The sequence below is a fragment of the Ctenopharyngodon idella genome, chromosome 21, assembly GCF_019924925.1.
Source record: "Ctenopharyngodon idella isolate HZGC_01 chromosome 21, HZGC01, whole genome shotgun sequence".
NCBI classification, from domain to species: domain Eukaryota; kingdom Metazoa; phylum Chordata; class Actinopteri; order Cypriniformes; family Xenocyprididae; genus Ctenopharyngodon; species Ctenopharyngodon idella.
This window is the reverse complement of record NC_067240.1, coordinates 16,510,347-16,527,277: the sequence shown is the minus strand read 5'-3', so window position 1 is coordinate 16,527,277 and position 16,931 is coordinate 16,510,347. Positions and strand designations below refer to the sequence as shown.

Here is a 16,931-nt window from a genome sequence, read left to right as displayed (position 1 = left end):
AGCTCCCAAGTACGTTACTACTTAATGATAAAATCGCTTGGATGTTCAAATTGGCAAGGTTTAAAAAGACGTGGGCAAGTGATTTCCGTCAGTTGTCCGAAATGCGCACGAGAGCGTTGTATCACAGCGCGCTGTACTTAAAGTGCTCTATTTTCGCGCACTAATTTTGTACTTAATGTACTAAAGATTTTTCTTTAGTACTTCTTAAGATAATCTTAAGAACATGTAAGTGTAATCAACTGTGCTATTTTTAAACACCATGAAATATGAACTAAAATGTGCTTTTAATATACTCTGTATTTAAAAAATGTATTTAGTTACCACTTGTAGTACACTATGGGTTCAAGTGTTACAAGTGGTAACCAATTACTGATTTGATGTGATAATCAAATGATAATGTTGATTAATTTGCTAATAAACATTTGTGGTAATTTCCCGCTTTGTAAACGCAAAACCTGCGAGAATGAGTAAAATTATGCGCAATACTCGAGTGAAAAATTTAGACCCTGTATGGTATCGATTTAATGCCGATATACCGGTATTGGATTATGGTACCGTACCGAAGCCAAAATTGTGGTATCGGACCATCCCTACCTAGGGGAAAATACTTCAGGAACCAAGGCACTTAAAATGTGGACAGGCACTATTGTACTCAATTCAACAACACAACTGATGATATATTGTGACGAGGGAGAGCAGGGTAGATGACAAACGCTTTACCTGCATTAATGGCAATGGTACGCGCCTCAACTTTGTCCCCCATCTTGCGCACCACGTCTGGGGTGGGGCCGATAAAACGTACCCCAGCATCCATGCATGCCTGGGCAAAATCTGCTCGTTCTGACAGGAAGCCGTAGCCTGGATGGATGGCATCTACGTCATTCTCCTGCACGGCAGATGTTGTGAAATATTACCACTTGGAGCACAAGTATTCTGTCACAATGAATCCCCATAACCCATATTCAAATGACTGCTGTATTATCTCATTTATTATTCAGAATGACAAGTGATAACACAAAAAGAGGAGATTCATATTCACTACCATTTAAAAGTTTGGGGTCAATACATTTTTTTTTTTTTTTTCCAAAACAAATGACTACTTTTACACAGCAAAGATGCATTAAATTGACTGAAATAGACAGTAAAGACATTTATATTGTTACAAAAGATTTCCATTTTAAATAAATGTTCTTTTGAATATCAAATAATTGTGAAAAAAAAAAATAGCATCAGGGTTTCCACAAAAAATATTTAGCAGCACAACTGTTTTCAACATTGATAAAAAATGTTTATTGAGCAGAAAATCAGCTTATTTAAATCATTTCTGAAGAATCATGTGACACTGAAGATTGGCTGCTGAAAATTCAGCTTTGCCCTCACAGGAATGAATTACATATCAAAATTAAAATTAAAATAGAAAACTGTTGTCTTAAAGAGATTTTTTTTAATATTTCTTAATATCATAACGACCCCAATGCATTTAGACATTTAGTGGAAGCTTTTATCCACTGCGACTTAATAGTGCTCACAGTATCAATTTATCAGTACGCATACCCTAAGACATCGAACCCATGACCTTAGTGTTGCCAGTAACCCTGTACTTCATTACTTTGAGCCACAAAGTTGTAGATAAAGCTCTTTCCGTGATCAGTTAAATCGCAGTAGTAGCTTCCTTCCAATAATAGAGCCCAACTTCCTCAAATGACTAAAAAAAAGTCTATTGTTTATTGACCTGTATTTAAGGTTAACTGATGCACATCTCTTAAACAAGTCATGACAAGATGTTTGGAATGTTTCATGTGCTTAACACAGCATGGGTCATTTTCTAAGACACACATTAGGTGTTGAAATGATAAGCTGCTAAAGCAATTTATTTGTTTATTTACTGATAAAGCCAATAACTGACTAACTTGTCTATTGATGGTTTCCTAAGGTATTTAATCAGAAAATGAGATGTGTGAGAACAACTGCCTGTTGAGGGTTATTTTACAGCTACACTACCATCTCTTCTTGGCAGCAGACTCAGAATGCTTTTGTCAGAAGGTATAATTAGGTGCAATTACTGCTCTTTGCAGGCCTGTTTGTGCTCTATCTGTCCAATCACTGTAGGCTGCATTTGTACTTTACAGGTCACGCAATCCTAATCTACTCGTTCAACACACAAACACAACAAAAGTCGCAGGTGTTAAAAACATGTGAATACATTGCTGTTTTGAACCAAACACAGTCTGGTTTTTGACCCAAACAGAGAGTCAGTTTGAGAGAGTTTTGGGCTGATTGATGGAACTGTCACTTACCCTATTGTGTCAGCACTATATCTTACATTTTAATGCCCTGCGAACGCAGACATTTGGTTTTCTGTGACATTTGGTTGTCCATTCAGCTAGTCAAAATTATCTTGCTGGCAGGCATTGATGAGGTTGTGTCAAAACAGTAAGAATGACAAACCAATTAGTATCAATTTATAGAATTTTTAATGTATTGCCATCTTGGAGTTTCCTGAATAATTATAGTATTTGTGTAATTGCTAGCTAATACTGCATTTTTTCTTTGCAGTTAAAACTTATTGGATGAAAAAATACCTGTATTTGTGTGAGACAAATGCATAATAATAATAAATATACTTAAAATAATTTAAAAATAAAATGCTAAAAACACTACCTTTCAAAAGTTTGGGACCATACTTTTTTTGAAGAAATTAATACTTTTATCCAGCAAGAAATCAAATTTGACTGGAAAAAAAAACAAAACAAAATGAATGTTACAAAAGAGTTCTATTTAAAGCCCTGTAGTCATTAATTTTATCCCTTAAACTAGACTAGAGATGCACCGATGTATCGGCTATCGGCCGATTGTTTAAAAACTGCCGATGATCAGGGCCGTTTATATCCTGCCAATCAAAAGGGCGCGGAAAGACGTGTTCAGACTGCAACTCATACAGTGTGTGAAGAAAATCACTCCTGTGTTGAATTTTAACGCATTAACAGTTTAAAAATAGTGACGATAAAGCCAGGTCTGCGTTTCTTTTCCTACATCAAATATTGTTTGTAGCGCCTCCCGTCCAATAATCGCAAAAAGATTTGTGCTTTATTACTTCTGATAAGAATTAAAGTTTCAGTTTTCAAATTCTGTCCATTTTATCATGAAATTCAAACAATAAATGGCATTTTGACGCTCTTAAATGTGACGTGTCAGATCGCTGTAATGCCTCAGTTCAGGCACCAGTGCGGAGCACGAGTCTTTTCTTCCTCTTCAATACAAGTTATATCTCGAAAAACATGCATGAACATCAAAGGTATGTTGAAATCTATTGTACAACTGCAAACAGAATGTATTATGTCTCATGTAACCACTTTATTTGTGTTTCAACCGCAGAAACACCTCAATAAAACAGCTTGTTAACAATACCTGTCACATCATGTCACTTTAACCTCATGAATGTTTTCCAATGTTCACAGTTCCTTAGCTATCTACATATAAAAAAAAAACACTAGAGAGGAGCTTATTTACTGTTAATTATATGTTTGTGCAAATTTGCCATGAAGACAAGTGCTTATGAAAACTACCTTATGTGATACTAAGTTTTATACATTTTTTAGTTTTTATTTGAGTGTAATTATTATATCTGAAAATAAACAGCAGCTGAATATAATACCTCTGCTGTTAACTGTAACCTCTAATATTGTAGTGTACCAAATGAGAGGGTTCCCTGTATAGCTTGCAACATTATTTGGGAGAGATTTTTTTGTTTCATAAGAAAAACCAAACTATCGGTATCGGCCGATATCATTCTGAATAATCGGCTATCAGTATCGGCAGAGAAATTTAGTATCGGTGCATTTCTACTTAAAACTCATCTTTGATCACCCAAATTGCATATTTAAACATTTTTAAATGCCTTAAAATAGCTTGAATGTAACACTACACCCTTGTCTCATTTAATATACATGGATCTATGAATATGATAATTAGCCCAGCCTCCACTCACTCGCACGAGCTCAGACGAGACCCACTCGGTCAACTTACTGAGGTAAACGCTGCACAATGGTATCGCTTTTTACAACGTCAGACACATAACGGTAATTAATATGATTAGCGTTTTGCTTGACTACATTATCAAGATAATGATTTGTTTTATTGACAAAATATAATAATGTGTTGCAAATGTTACACAAACCATGTTCACATTCACGAGTCAGACAGCTGCCTTCTAACAATCAGTATCCTTAGAAACGCTCTAAACATTTCAGAACGTCGTTGGAGAAAGGCATATAGTTCATCATAACATCGTAATATGCATCATACACCCGCCATATTGCTAAATCTACCTGATTTTTCATATCAACAGAAAAATATAACGGGATAACCTTCTTTTGAGACTCCCTTGCGTGGTCAGTTAATGATATGCTAAAACCCGTTGGCACGTTGACATGATTGGTTACAAGGTAGTTTGTGACGTCAGAAACACCAGCAATTTCAAACCGCGGGTTTGAGACTGTCTTTTGGTTTACTGCAGGTTTAAGGAGAAAATACTCAGCAATGGTGTTGAATTATGAATTTGCACATGGTTTGTCATGGTTTTGCACATTCAGTTGTAATAATAGATTCGGATTTTACTGTATTTTTAATCAAATAAATGCAGCCTTGATGAGCATGGGACTACTTTCAAAAACACTAGAAAAGAAATCTCACTTTTAAACAAGCGTAAACGTAAATGAGAAGTGTCTAATTATATAAAAATTCATTTAAAAAGTGTTGTGTTTGGAACCAGTGAAAAAAATCGGCAGGGCAAGTAGAAAACTAAACTGCTATACAGAGGATTTACAGTATCTTTACTGAACCCACTCGAGTGCAAGAAAAGTCTGACCTTGGCCACTTTGATGATGTCTGGTATATGCAGGTAGGCGGCTACAGGTGGCAGCCCCTTCCCGATGAGGTAAGCTTCATCTGCTTTTTGTCTGTGCATCTGGCCCGTGTCCTGTTCAGAGTAGACGGCCACTGTGCGGATCCCCAGCTCTGTGCATGCCCGAAACACCCGGATGGCAATCTCTCCTGTAAAGAGCGTTTCATGAATTACAATTCATGAGTAAACAATTAATTCATGTCATGTATTTTAATACCTGAGTAAGAACAGAAGACAGAGTCTGAGAATAGTTATGTTTAGAATAGCATACTATACTACCATACTACATTTGTTATTTCTGAAGAAAAGGTATTTTATGGATGCCTTGACTTTAAAATTTTGTCCAATTGCAATAAACAGAAAATTTCACAAGTTTGGGGTCTGTAAGATGTTTTAATGTTTTTAAAAGAAGTCTCTTATGCTCACCAAAGCTGCTTATATCTCATCAAAAATACAGTAAAAGAGTGAAATATTACATTTGTTTTTTTGTTTTTTTTTTTTAATTATTTTATGTATAACATTTAATATTTTCTGTGATGGCAAAGCTGAATATTCAGCATCATTACTTCAGTCTTCAGTGTCACATGAATCTTCAGAAATCATTCTAATACACTGATTTGCTGCTCAAAAAACATTTTTTATTATTATCAATGTTAAAAACAGTTGTGCTGCAAGATTTTTGTGGAAATTACACTTTTTCAGGATTCTTTGATAAATAGAAAGTTCAAAAGAACAGCATTACAAGGTACTAACTGCTATAAAACTAAAAAAAAAAAAAAAAAAAAAAAAAAATCATTCTGACCCCAAACTTTTGAATGGTTATTTATATATGCCTTCTTATCAAGTGTTATATTCACGTAATTCACGTAACTTTGTCAATAAAACAAATCTAAACTAAAATCTTTTTTTAAATGTCAAATTAATGTTTCAATATCTGTATAACATATGATGTAAGCAGCACACATTATATGCTAGTACTAGTAACATTCAGAATACAGCCGCTGACACACCTCTATTAGCCACCATGACCTTTTTGATGGGTTTGTACTCCAGTGTCTGGGGTGCGGTATGAGTGGAGCGGGTCATATGCCACATCCTCCTGATGGCCAACAGCCCCAGGGCAGAGCGCTGTCCTCCCACCTGTAGCAACATCTAGAGAGCGAGAGCCAAAAATAGGTGTGTTACAGAAGGCAGTTATCTGCATTTGTAAAGAACCAAAGTGATTAGCAGTCTTGCAGTGTTTCACACAGAAGCTCTGGAGATAACAAGAATCAACATTTAAACTAAAGGGAAAATGAGGTCAGGTATAAGAATGCATGAGACAACAACAGAATAAGTCTGATATAGTACAAATGAGTGCTGCAAAATATATTGACAAACAAATCCACAAGCACTTGGACAAAGAAAGAAGATTGGCCTTTGCTACATGAGAAGATTCTCAAGGCTGTCTCTAAAAAATGCTGTATTTCAAGTGTATCCAGACATACTGAATACATGAACAAGGTCATGTGCCCAAAGGGCCAAAAAGAACAAAACAGAACGTCACATTGCGGTCATATTGCACAGCTTCAAAGGCCGAGACTGAACACCTGAAACAACAGCAGAACTGATTAAACTCAGTGGGAAACACTGAAGGATCAGAGAAACTATGAATCCTCAGGAGACAAAGGCAGAACTGACTGTACAACAGACGATAAAAGCAGGGTTGCCAGGTTTGTGTAACAAAAAACCTGCCCAATTGCTATTGAGAACCCACCCAAAACTAGCTCATTGCGTTCGGGTGGATTACCCGCACTGTAAACCCTAACGCTCAAAATAATTAATTGGTTTGAGTAGGACAAACTTAAATTAAACAAATTAGTTCAGTCAAATTAACTTAAGAGTATTTAACACTTTCTTTTTTTTTATTCAAGTTCATAGAACTGATATATTTTATAACCGTTTCAATGTTTTCAGTTTTATGAACTTAATTATTTTAATTTAGACTAACTTAACTTTAACTGAAACTGGGCTGGGATTTCTATTTCCCAGCATGCTTTGCCCATAGCACTAGAAAAGAAGAGTAAATGCTAAAATTAAGTGGGAGATTTAGTAGTGATTAATGTTTTGTTATGCTAATTTAGAAGTGTTTCTGTTAATGTGGGTTTTTAATGAGAGTTACCATCATGGTGACAAGAATGTTAAAGGTGGACTCAGTAGAATTTCAAATACACTGTTTGGAAGTTAGTCAGGCTGACACCAACAACAAACGTCTAACCAATCAGCATTAGGGGGCGTATGACGGTCGAGGAGAGCGAAGGAGCAAGAGGGAGATTTGAAAATAAGAAAAAAAAGAAGAAAAAAAAATGCAGAACGACTGATGGGACAATACAAAAGAGCTCAAAAGAATATCACTGCAGTGAAGGTTTATGACTGGGCAAGTGCTTTAGGACCCGCGTTTATATTAGAAAAGCTTTCCAGCGATGGAGAGAACTAAGTGGGAAGGCCTGAAAACAGACGCGGATTGGAGTGTGAATTTGGAGGCGGAGCAGTGAAGAGAGGGGTGGGTTTGTTTGGGTTGATTTCAAATATCAACAATGTCCAACAGCATTGTTCAGAATCTACTTACCGCACCTTAAATGCTTCATACTGCTGTATTCATTTAGCAAGTGCTATAGCATGCTATAGTTAACATGTTAGCAAATTAGCATTTTCTGAATTAGCTTGTTTTAGCTAGCAAAATTTACACTAATAAAAATGTTTACATTGAGGTTACATGATAATTTTAAGTGAAGTGTATGAATTAGTGTACTTAAATATTTCAAGTTAAGAACAATTAAAATGTATGAGTTTTGCCAACTTATTTGGGTTTAGAGTGCAGTGTTCTGGGGGGTTAAACCCGCAGCAACAGTGTAATAGTAGGCCAATTCCCCGGGAAAACCGCGGACTTGGCAACACTGAATAAAAGGAGATTAATTTATGTAGAAGTTTAAATCTAATGAAAGAACATGACTAATCAAAACATGAATTGTGTACATCAATCAAAAAGTAAAATAGTAAAAATAAAATTGGCTAAACTACTACTATTCTGTTGGACAACATTGACGAGTGATTCTGCAGCCATACAGGTGTCACAAGGCATAAACCACCACTGCATCCGGTGTACTCTCACTTTAGGTAAAAAAAAAACAACAACAACAACAACAAAAAAACACTACTAACTGCACAGTAACAAACACTTAATGGAATTTTAAAGCCATTCTGAAAGAACACTAAAGTCCTTTAAATCAGAGTTCAATTGGTAATGATGCTAATAATGAAATGCAACTAAAAATGCTAAAATTACATGACAATTTATGCTATATTATTTGTTTAAATAAAAAAATTAAACTAAAAATTAAAATCATTCATTTTAAATGCTACAAATGATTTTATGCACCACAACATAGTAATTTAGCATAAACATTTGAATATTACACTTAAAGTCACAATGAAACAGCTAGCGACAGATCTTTTCTTCCGCATTGTGACATACATCCAACTGAAACTGATAATCGAAAAGGTAAAAAATGTAGGGAGGTGACTTGGTTCTGTCCATCGGTTGTTGATTGGAGATGGAGGCGGATCTGAATGTGAGCTCACAGTCGATTGGAAGAAAGAAGCAGGACTAAATGACCGGAGAAGTCCGGCATACATCTTCAGAGAGAAGTCTGACATTTTCATCAGAAGATCTAATTATGACATTTCAATTAAAATTTACAAGGTCAAAAAAAAATAATTTAGAAAATAAAACAAGCAAATAAGAATCATTTACAATAATATCAATAAGATGCATTTGGAAAATAGGAAAATAGATAGACATTTTCATTTCATGCCAACTTTAACTTTAATTATCAGAGTTTTAAATTAACTTTAATTGAGCATTAGCTTATGACAAATGTAATCTAAAACTTTAAAATAGAAGAACTGAGCATGCACAATTAAATATCCTATATCGACAGATACCATTATAGTTACAATATAGCATACATTCCTAAATAAAACATTTGGCACAGGCACAATGTTCATACTTCATTTTGTGTGTTAGACATAATTTTTTTTATTTTTCTATTCATCCCATGTAATGTTAATAATTTTGGCAATATTTAAAACTATAATATTTTGTTTACATTTTTACAATAAATCATCCTGGTACTATGATGGGTCAAATCAGGTCTAATGTACTGAAGCAAAATCCAGTTGTAAATTCCATTTAAGACCAATTCATTTGGGGGGGAAATCGAGAGAACGCATTTAGTTTATCTTTGCCCATTTCCTAAAAAAAAAACAAAAAAAAAAAACCATGCATTTGATAACTAGTTACATACAGGGATGTTGCAAAAACGTGCTCAAAGGTCTACCTACTGCAAAGGAAAGGTATTTGAACAGCATATGGCCCCTCGGATGAAAGGGCAGAAGAAAAAATGCAAAATGGAAACATCTAATCTGCAAAACGCAAAATTCCTCTATAAAAGCTTAGGCTGGGAGCATATTTAAGATGTCCCATTTCACTCCAACTCCTCTGTAGTTACGGAGTCATTTAACGGTTCCTTTTACTTGTCTTCTCCTGAATAAGGCACATACCACTGCCAAAATCACAACAATACAGCAACTGTGTCCTGCCTGAGAGAGAACCTGACACTGACACATGAGCGGCGCAGAGGAGACACAATCTGAAGCTGCTGTAAACAATAGCAGCACATTTGTGTGAGGGTTTAGGACTGTGGAGATGGGACAATGTATTGGATGGCATTCTGCATGTGTAACGGGCCATGTAAAACAGTGAGGGGTGAATAGGTGTGATTTGATAGCAAAATAAAGCAAAATATCTTCCTGACTGGGTGGAAGCAAGTGGCTTTAAAAGAGATTGCGTGTGAACCATTCACATGAAACCTTTTATCCAAAAGTATGTTTTGGCACAGCCTGTGGCCTTGGTCGGTCTATAAAAAAAAAAAAAGAATTGTACTCTACTCAAAAGAAAACCTTAGTAATGCACAGAGATCCACTTACAAACTCACTCACAGCCCAACTTATGAGAACACAGAGCCATTTATTTGCCTATACAATAGAGAAAAAACAAGTCCAGAATATTGCCTCTTGTCTTACTCATTCGGACACATCGTTCTTACGTTGAGAGACAAAAGAGGAAAACTTTCCGTTACACAAAAACACAATGCCAATATTTTGACACGCAATAAACCAACAACCTTCTTTATGGATCATTCCAATCCCAAAATGCACCACAATGTTTTCAAAGCAGTCTGTGTGTCACTCACAATGTATGCATGTATGTACATGTATATTTTAAGCAATGGCAATTGGTTGATGTGAAATGGGCTGCATGATTCTGCTGCCTTTAGCACTTCATCGGTGGCAAACACGTGGCTGATGATGATGACTCCAATATATCCCACAGTTCAAGAGTCATCAGGTTTCTGAAGATGTCCATAAGTGTCATATTATCAGACACCTGCTGCTTTTCATAAAACATGTTCAGTGTTATATAACTGTATAATATATAACAAAAATCTGAGTCAGGCGTGAATCTCTGACTGACATTATTACCAAGAACAAGTCCAAGAGGACAATACAGATGTAACCAAAAATGAAAACTAGTAGATAAGGCCTTGAACATATCCAACAACATCAAGATTTACATAAGAGAACTGTATCCTTGTTGTGCAACTGGTCACTATGTCTTTTATTTCTTTTTAAATCACATTTGCACACCTCAATAGTTCATTTTTAATGGACCTGCTGTGTGACAAATTAAAAGTTTAAATATCTTATTTAAACTCCCAATTAATATGAAGTCTTAAAAACGGCATGTACAATAATTAAAAATAAATAAATAAAATACATTTTTAAAAGTCAAACTGAATCTGCTCAACCAACCAAATAAAATCTGGATATTATGCTGCATTCACGTGCTCTCGGAATTATCGTAAATACGAGTTTCGAAACTTGAATGCCACGAGCTCGTAATCATGACTTCAGAAGTAGGAATTATCACATTTCCGATAGCACGTGAAGGCAGCATTAATGTACATGGCAGCCTGTATAACAACCTTTGATAAAAGAGAATATTTTCATCCAACAATACCAGCCAACTTCCTCCTTCAACCTCCATGTAGCAAAAATCATGTCACTCATGTCTAAATCACTGTTAATTTCCTTATTTGTAGTAAACTGCCCTATTAAGATTTTGGGCATAGGGGACAGTTGGACAGTTGGACACGGTCATGCCTGGAGTGGGATTGGATAGATGGACAGAAAAATTGTCATGGACAGGTGCCAACTTGAAAGTGAATCTGCGCAATGAATAACCACTGTCCCGTTTTAAAGCTTCAACTTTCCTTTTTAAACGGACGTGCAGCCATGAAGTGTTTATGTTTGGTTATGTGGCAGCGAATAGTTTATAGGTCAATCAAGTGAGCCAAATCAATCAGCTTGTCCAGTTTGATTCATTCAGTTGGCACGTGGGTTAGCAAACAGAGGAAAGCATGAGGGTACAATGCCCTTTGGTCGCATGCTGCACGACTTCAAAAACAAACTCCATCTAACACGTTTCATAAATGTTTACTGAAGAAGCCACGACTGTCTGTTCATTGAAATAAAATGTTCTTCTAATCAAGTTAACATATCAAGCAGCTAGTGCTTATTAGGGCAGCAACTTGTGCTCATCATACTTGCAATATAACACCGCAGTCTCAAAAAACGCGTATCATTTGATCTGGTAAAATGCGAGAATGCAGTCTTACCTTCTTATTCTTGCCTCACGGCAGTTGCGTTCTGGTGTCCAATCCTGTTCCCCGAAGAAGGAACGTAAAGACGTAAAAACCTCGGTGCGTAAGTTCAGTGAATATCAATTGTACGTAGCAATTGTGGATACGTAGTGAACTAAATGCGCCTGTCCTGAACTCGCTTATTTACATCTCCTGACAGTATTATATCGCGGCAGATGGGTTCAGATTCCCTGCTGTACGTTTAACTCGTTAAAATTGTTTGCCGAAGTTTGTTCAAATCGTCTGAGTTGGCTTGTCCTGCCACAAATCAATTAAACACACTCTTTAGTATTGGCCCGTTGCAACATTTTTTCCTGAAACAATAAACCACCCATCCGTATACTGTCAAACGATTGGTGTATGTTCTGAGACTGGCGTCCCCGCCCACGTCTCACTTGTCATTGATGTGATTGGTTGGCGCTGAAATCGGCGGTGCTCTATTCGTTCTGCGTCACGTCAATCATCAACAGCTCTGTACAGGTACCGCTATTGGATGTTTGGTGAAACCTTGGGTGTTGTAGTTCAATGACGGGACAAATTTACAGATGGATAATAACTGCAGACTTCGTAATGTGGAAGTTTCTGTTACCCTCACTTGTTTCTAATTTTACACATCCCAGGGTTATAAAAACATCTATTAAACTATTTTGTTTGTAATATGTGCAATGTATGTGTTTGTTTGTATGTATGTATGTATGTGTTTATAAGTGATATGCTGTGGACAACTCTTAATTTAATAATGTAATTCAAAATGATAAAACAAGGCCTAATAGTGCCTTGTGCAAACAAATGACAAATAAACACAATAGATATACATTAAATGCACTTTTCTGTCTCTCTTACACTATTTTTAATAAGCCCATGCAGGTTTACAGTTATATAGGCAACAGTGTTATGAACAAAAAGAGGTAATTTAGAAACAGAGGTCCAAGATGTTTATTTAGCAAGAAAACCAGAGTTCTGCAATGGAATGCATAACCTTTCTTTTTTTTTTTTACTACATTACCTTATGGGCAAAGAGAGAAAAAAAGAACCAGACCATAAACTTAGATCTTAGAAGAAAAGAAACAACAACATATAAAGGTCATAAAAAACATAACAGTAGAATAAATTAACAACTGGGGCAGAAGATGCAATACTACCTCCATAATGTATGTGATTCTACCATTATACGTCATTTGTTTAAACCTTAACCATTTGTTTGTTTAACGGTCTATACAGTTACAAAAAAAAAATCGATTTCATTCAAAGCGGCATTTCATGGCAGCATTTGCTGCACCAACATGGCAGACGCAGTCTAACTAGATGACAAGCATTACGCACCGTCCCAATTGTCACTGTGCGTGGACCACAACTACAGGACCATGGAAGAGAAGAGCATGCCATTGTTTTTGAGAAATTATTCTTTTTTAGAAAAAAAAAAAAAAAAATCATAAAATGCAGGTGCTATGGATGTATACAAATATATCGAACAGCCTGCAGGAAGTATCAGCACACAGCTTAAATGTAATATTTTTCCCTAGACAGAAACGGTCCACTGACTAGGACACCAAGTGCAGCATCAAAATGTAAGACTGTATATTAAGGTGAAAACTATTCTACATCTTCAGTACAAACTCCACACTTATAGAGCTCAAACCAAACAATAAACCTCTCTACACCAGTCTAGAACAAATAGGTGGCAATTGCTTTGGGGTAGTAAAATTAGTGAGGAAATGGAAGTTGGAAGGAAGGTTAAAGACTTACCACGTTTCTCTCAAATAATACAAAAAGGGGCTAAAACAAGCAGACTAACTGAAATAATTGGTCCCCAATTAACCATCTCTGGATTATTCTACGCAGGTTTGTCTAATTTTCTTTTTTATCTTGCACAATAGTTATGCGGTCCCTAAAGAACAAGCCCTATACCAAAACGTAAACTGTACTGAGTGGCTCCACTTTAAATCCATCTACAAGCACTCGCTCAGACACACAGATCTACATTTACAAAAACAATCACACTATGACATGGAAGTTTGAGCCATTTTGTTATATAAAGCCCCTGATTATCCATGAATGGTTATTCACCATACAGTTCTAAGACCACTGAGCAGAGGTTGCATGAGAAACATGCAGTTAAAGGAGAACTAGCAAGTTAGAAAAAGAGGCAAGCTGGGAAGAAGAAAAAAAAAAAAGAAAAAGAAAAAAAAAAACACAGACACATGCCAAACGTAAACAAAGCATGCATTGCTCTTGTCCATATAGTATGTCACAATCTTTAAAATATTGATACATGTGTTACACTGCTGTTATCACCATCATATATGCAAGATTTAAACTTTGTTGTGCATGTAAATATTTTCTTCCAAAGAAAACCAAATCATGTAGGAAAAAGATTACAGGAGATCATTAAAAACAAGCAGAGGACTGTTCAAACTAAGGGAAAGTAGAGGAGAGCAAAACTAAATGGAGAGGAGTAAGAGTTTGGGTTGTGAATGCTTGTTGAATGTTGACAGTGAGAGTGCTGCCCACTGTTTGGTCTGATGCGCTCCTTTTGGTTTCCAGTTTTACTTCGCTGTCATCATCTGGACGAACTCTGAAAAAATTGATAAGTAGAGAATAGATAAATGAGAAAATATTCAAATATTCTGCAAAACAACAATAAAATAAGCCTTTCTTGATGGCTTTATTTATTTAGTTATTTTTTAAATGTCCACATGTGATCCTTGAATTGCTCTAAACGCCTTTACGCAGACAATACACATGTAAAAAGACTATGTGGAATTACCTTCGTAGTTGACCTGGCCATCACCATCAATATCTGCCTCCCGGATCATCTCATCTACTTCCTCGTCTGTAAGCTTCTCCCCCAGATTTGTCATGACATGACGCAACTCTGCTGCACTGATATAGCCATTTCCATCCTGTAAGGCATTAGTCACAGAGTGAGGAAAATATTCTTTCCCATTTTTTTCCTAAAGAAACACCATCAATAAGTAAGAAAACCTATTCTACCTTATCGAAAACTCTGAACGCTTCTCTGATCTCCTCCTCGCTATCTGTGTCCTTCATCTTCCTGGCCATCATAGTAAGGAACTCTGGGAAATCAATTGTTCCATTGCCTGAGGGGGGTAAAAAGATAACAGATTTAGAGAAGAGCTACAGTAACGTGGCATTATCTGTAGAAGGGCTTCCTCACCATCAGCATCAACTTCATTGATCATATCCTGAAGCTCTGCCTCTGTAGGATTCTGGCCCAAAGAGCGCATGACAGTCCCTAGCTCTTTAGTAGTGATGGTGCCATCACCGTCTTTGTCAAATAAGGAGAAGGCCTCCTTGAATTCTGAGAGGGGGAAAAAAAAAAAAAGCATAGATAATGGGTTAAATAATCTACAACTATTAGCACATCATATTGCTGGTTCAATGGGATAGTTCACTCAAAATGAAAATTCGGTCATTTACTCACCCTCAAGTTGTTCCAAACCTGTTTCTTCTTCTGCTGATCACAAAAGAATATATTTTGAAGAATGTTTGTAACTAAACAGTTGATGGACATTGCCTTCCACAGTATGGGGAAAAAATACCATGTAAGTCAGTGGGGTCCATTAACTGTTTGGTTTCCGACATTCTTTGAAATATCTTCTTTTGTGTTCAGCAGAAGAAAGAAATTCATACAGGTTTGGAACAACTTGAGGGTGAGTAAATGACAGAATTTTCATTTTTGGGTAAACTACCCTTTTAAGGTAAAGGTTCATCTTTCATACCAGCAATCTGCTCCTCTGTTAGCTGATCAGCCTATAGGAAGAACACACACACACAAAAAAACAGTAATTATTTTAAGCATAGCCAGATAGTACTGAGATTTCAGTCTGAAGCTCAACTTTATTTATTGCGTGTTAAACTGAACGTATCTAACACGTGATAGCTTGTGTTTTACAAGTTTGATGATGTCATTCATGACTACAGCCCTAATTCGGGGCTCTGTGAAGTAGCAAATTACAAAACGCAGACTAAACTGCTGTATTTGACTATTTGCATTGTTTTTATTGTTCTATAATTTGGTTCACGGTTAGAGGCCAGCTGAATGGATTAGTGCGCATGTTGTGTTAAACTACAAGTATGTTGTGACCGATCCGATATATTAGAAAAAGCTTGGACTATTTCTGCATAAGGGACGATAAGGGTCCTGTCACATGTAAATGAGCGCGATTTGTACATCTATTTTCAAGCCGCTGCTTGCTGACGCCGACTTGAGGCGAGCTAGCAACAGTGAATCAGTCAAGGAGGATGTGCTAATATAGCGCATTTTAGGCTGTAAACGTCTCGCGCCTATTTGTAATTATAGGAAACGCTGCCAAATGGCACACTGCAGGCGATAAAGCTGTTTACTCAACACTGAGAAATATGAAAACTGTGTGTAACCAGTTTAACTAACGTTAGCCCGGGACTCGCGCGCTCTTTCAATAGAATGACGGTTAGCTCGCGAGGAGCTAAGCTAACACTAGCCCATTCACACCTATTACTTCGCCATGAAGGCTCAGCCATTTTTGTAGCTACGTTGAACTTTAACTATTAGAATAAAGTGTTTTAAAAGCTTACTTACCATTGTGCTTTAGTGTGAACTACGTTGCTCTTTACGAATATAAAAATCGAAATCAAAGCGTTTGCTTTCCACCCTTGCGATTGTCAAGCACTATCTTTTGCTGCTGTGCGCCCAAATTTCAATATCACTGCGCCTTGGTGTTTCGGTCCAAAGTGGGACGTCGCACTCCTTGACAACAAAGCGGTTACTATGGTCTTCCTACGCCGCGTAGTCAAAATGTTTTAACTCCAATTAGCACTGTGAAACTGTCCCGTTTTCGTTTATAAAACCGATATATCGTACAGCGTTGTTTATCGACTGTAAATTTCTATATTACGATTATTCTTTTCAAAAGCCATAGCATACAACGGTGGCATTCAGGTTTGAATGGACGGTTCGGAGAGTTTATATATAGAAGTCTGATAGCACTCGTCAGCTGACCTGGGAAATGTATTTTGATTGGTTTTCAGCCACCTGCAATGCGTCAGGGAGTCCTCGAAGAGAGCAGTTCTTAAAGAGACAGACGCAGAAAACCGAGTAGTGCAGTCAGTGTGTATAGTGCTGCAGATGCAACACTGGCAGCATGTCATAAGCAAGAGTCTGTTGTTATAATTACGCTCATTTTATGGTCAATACAGTGATTTTGAATATATTATTTAGAAAA

At 36.6% G+C, this 16,931-nt stretch overlaps 2 protein-coding genes across 2 annotated transcripts in view; both read right to left on the bottom strand.

The window, feature by feature from the left end:
• Positions 1-12,033, bottom strand: part of pcxa (pyruvate carboxylase a) — a 148,690-nt gene extending 136,657 nt beyond the window's left edge. The window contains exons 1-4 of the mRNA XM_051878413.1: positions 11,683-12,033; positions 5,914-6,055; positions 4,868-5,052; positions 721-886 (exon numbers count right to left, since the gene is read on the bottom strand). Of these exons, the coding sequence (XP_051734373.1) occupies positions 721-886; positions 4,868-5,052; positions 5,914-6,055 (493 nt within the window). The 5' untranslated portion in view covers positions 11,683-12,033. The remainder of the gene's footprint in view (positions 1-720; positions 887-4,867; positions 5,053-5,913; positions 6,056-11,682) is intronic.
• Positions 12,034-12,618: 585 nt separating this feature from the next.
• calm3b (calmodulin 3b (phosphorylase kinase, delta)) lies at positions 12,619-16,650 on the bottom strand. The gene is made up of 6 exons (XM_051878418.1): positions 16,289-16,650; positions 15,450-15,480; positions 14,885-15,028; positions 14,701-14,807; positions 14,474-14,609; positions 12,619-14,281 (listed from the first exon to the last, which is right to left on the bottom strand). The coding sequence occupies exons 1-6, from the start codon at positions 16,289-16,291 to the stop codon at positions 14,253-14,255; spliced, it is 450 nt and encodes a 149-aa protein (XP_051734378.1). The 5' UTR covers positions 16,292-16,650; the 3' UTR covers positions 12,619-14,252.
• Positions 16,651-16,931: the final 281 nt, after the last annotated feature.

Bases quoted from the DNA above. Each gene is read 5' to 3' on its own strand.
- calm3b (XM_051878418.1), bottom strand. The intron at 14,808-14,884 runs GTGAGGAAGCCC...TACCCCCCTCAG, and splicing joins CAATGAAGTTGATGCTGATG to GCAATGGAACAATTGATTTC. The intron at 14,610-14,700 runs GTAGAATAGGTT...AATGCCTTACAG, and splicing joins CGTTCAGAGTTTTCGATAAG to GATGGAAATGGCTATATCAG.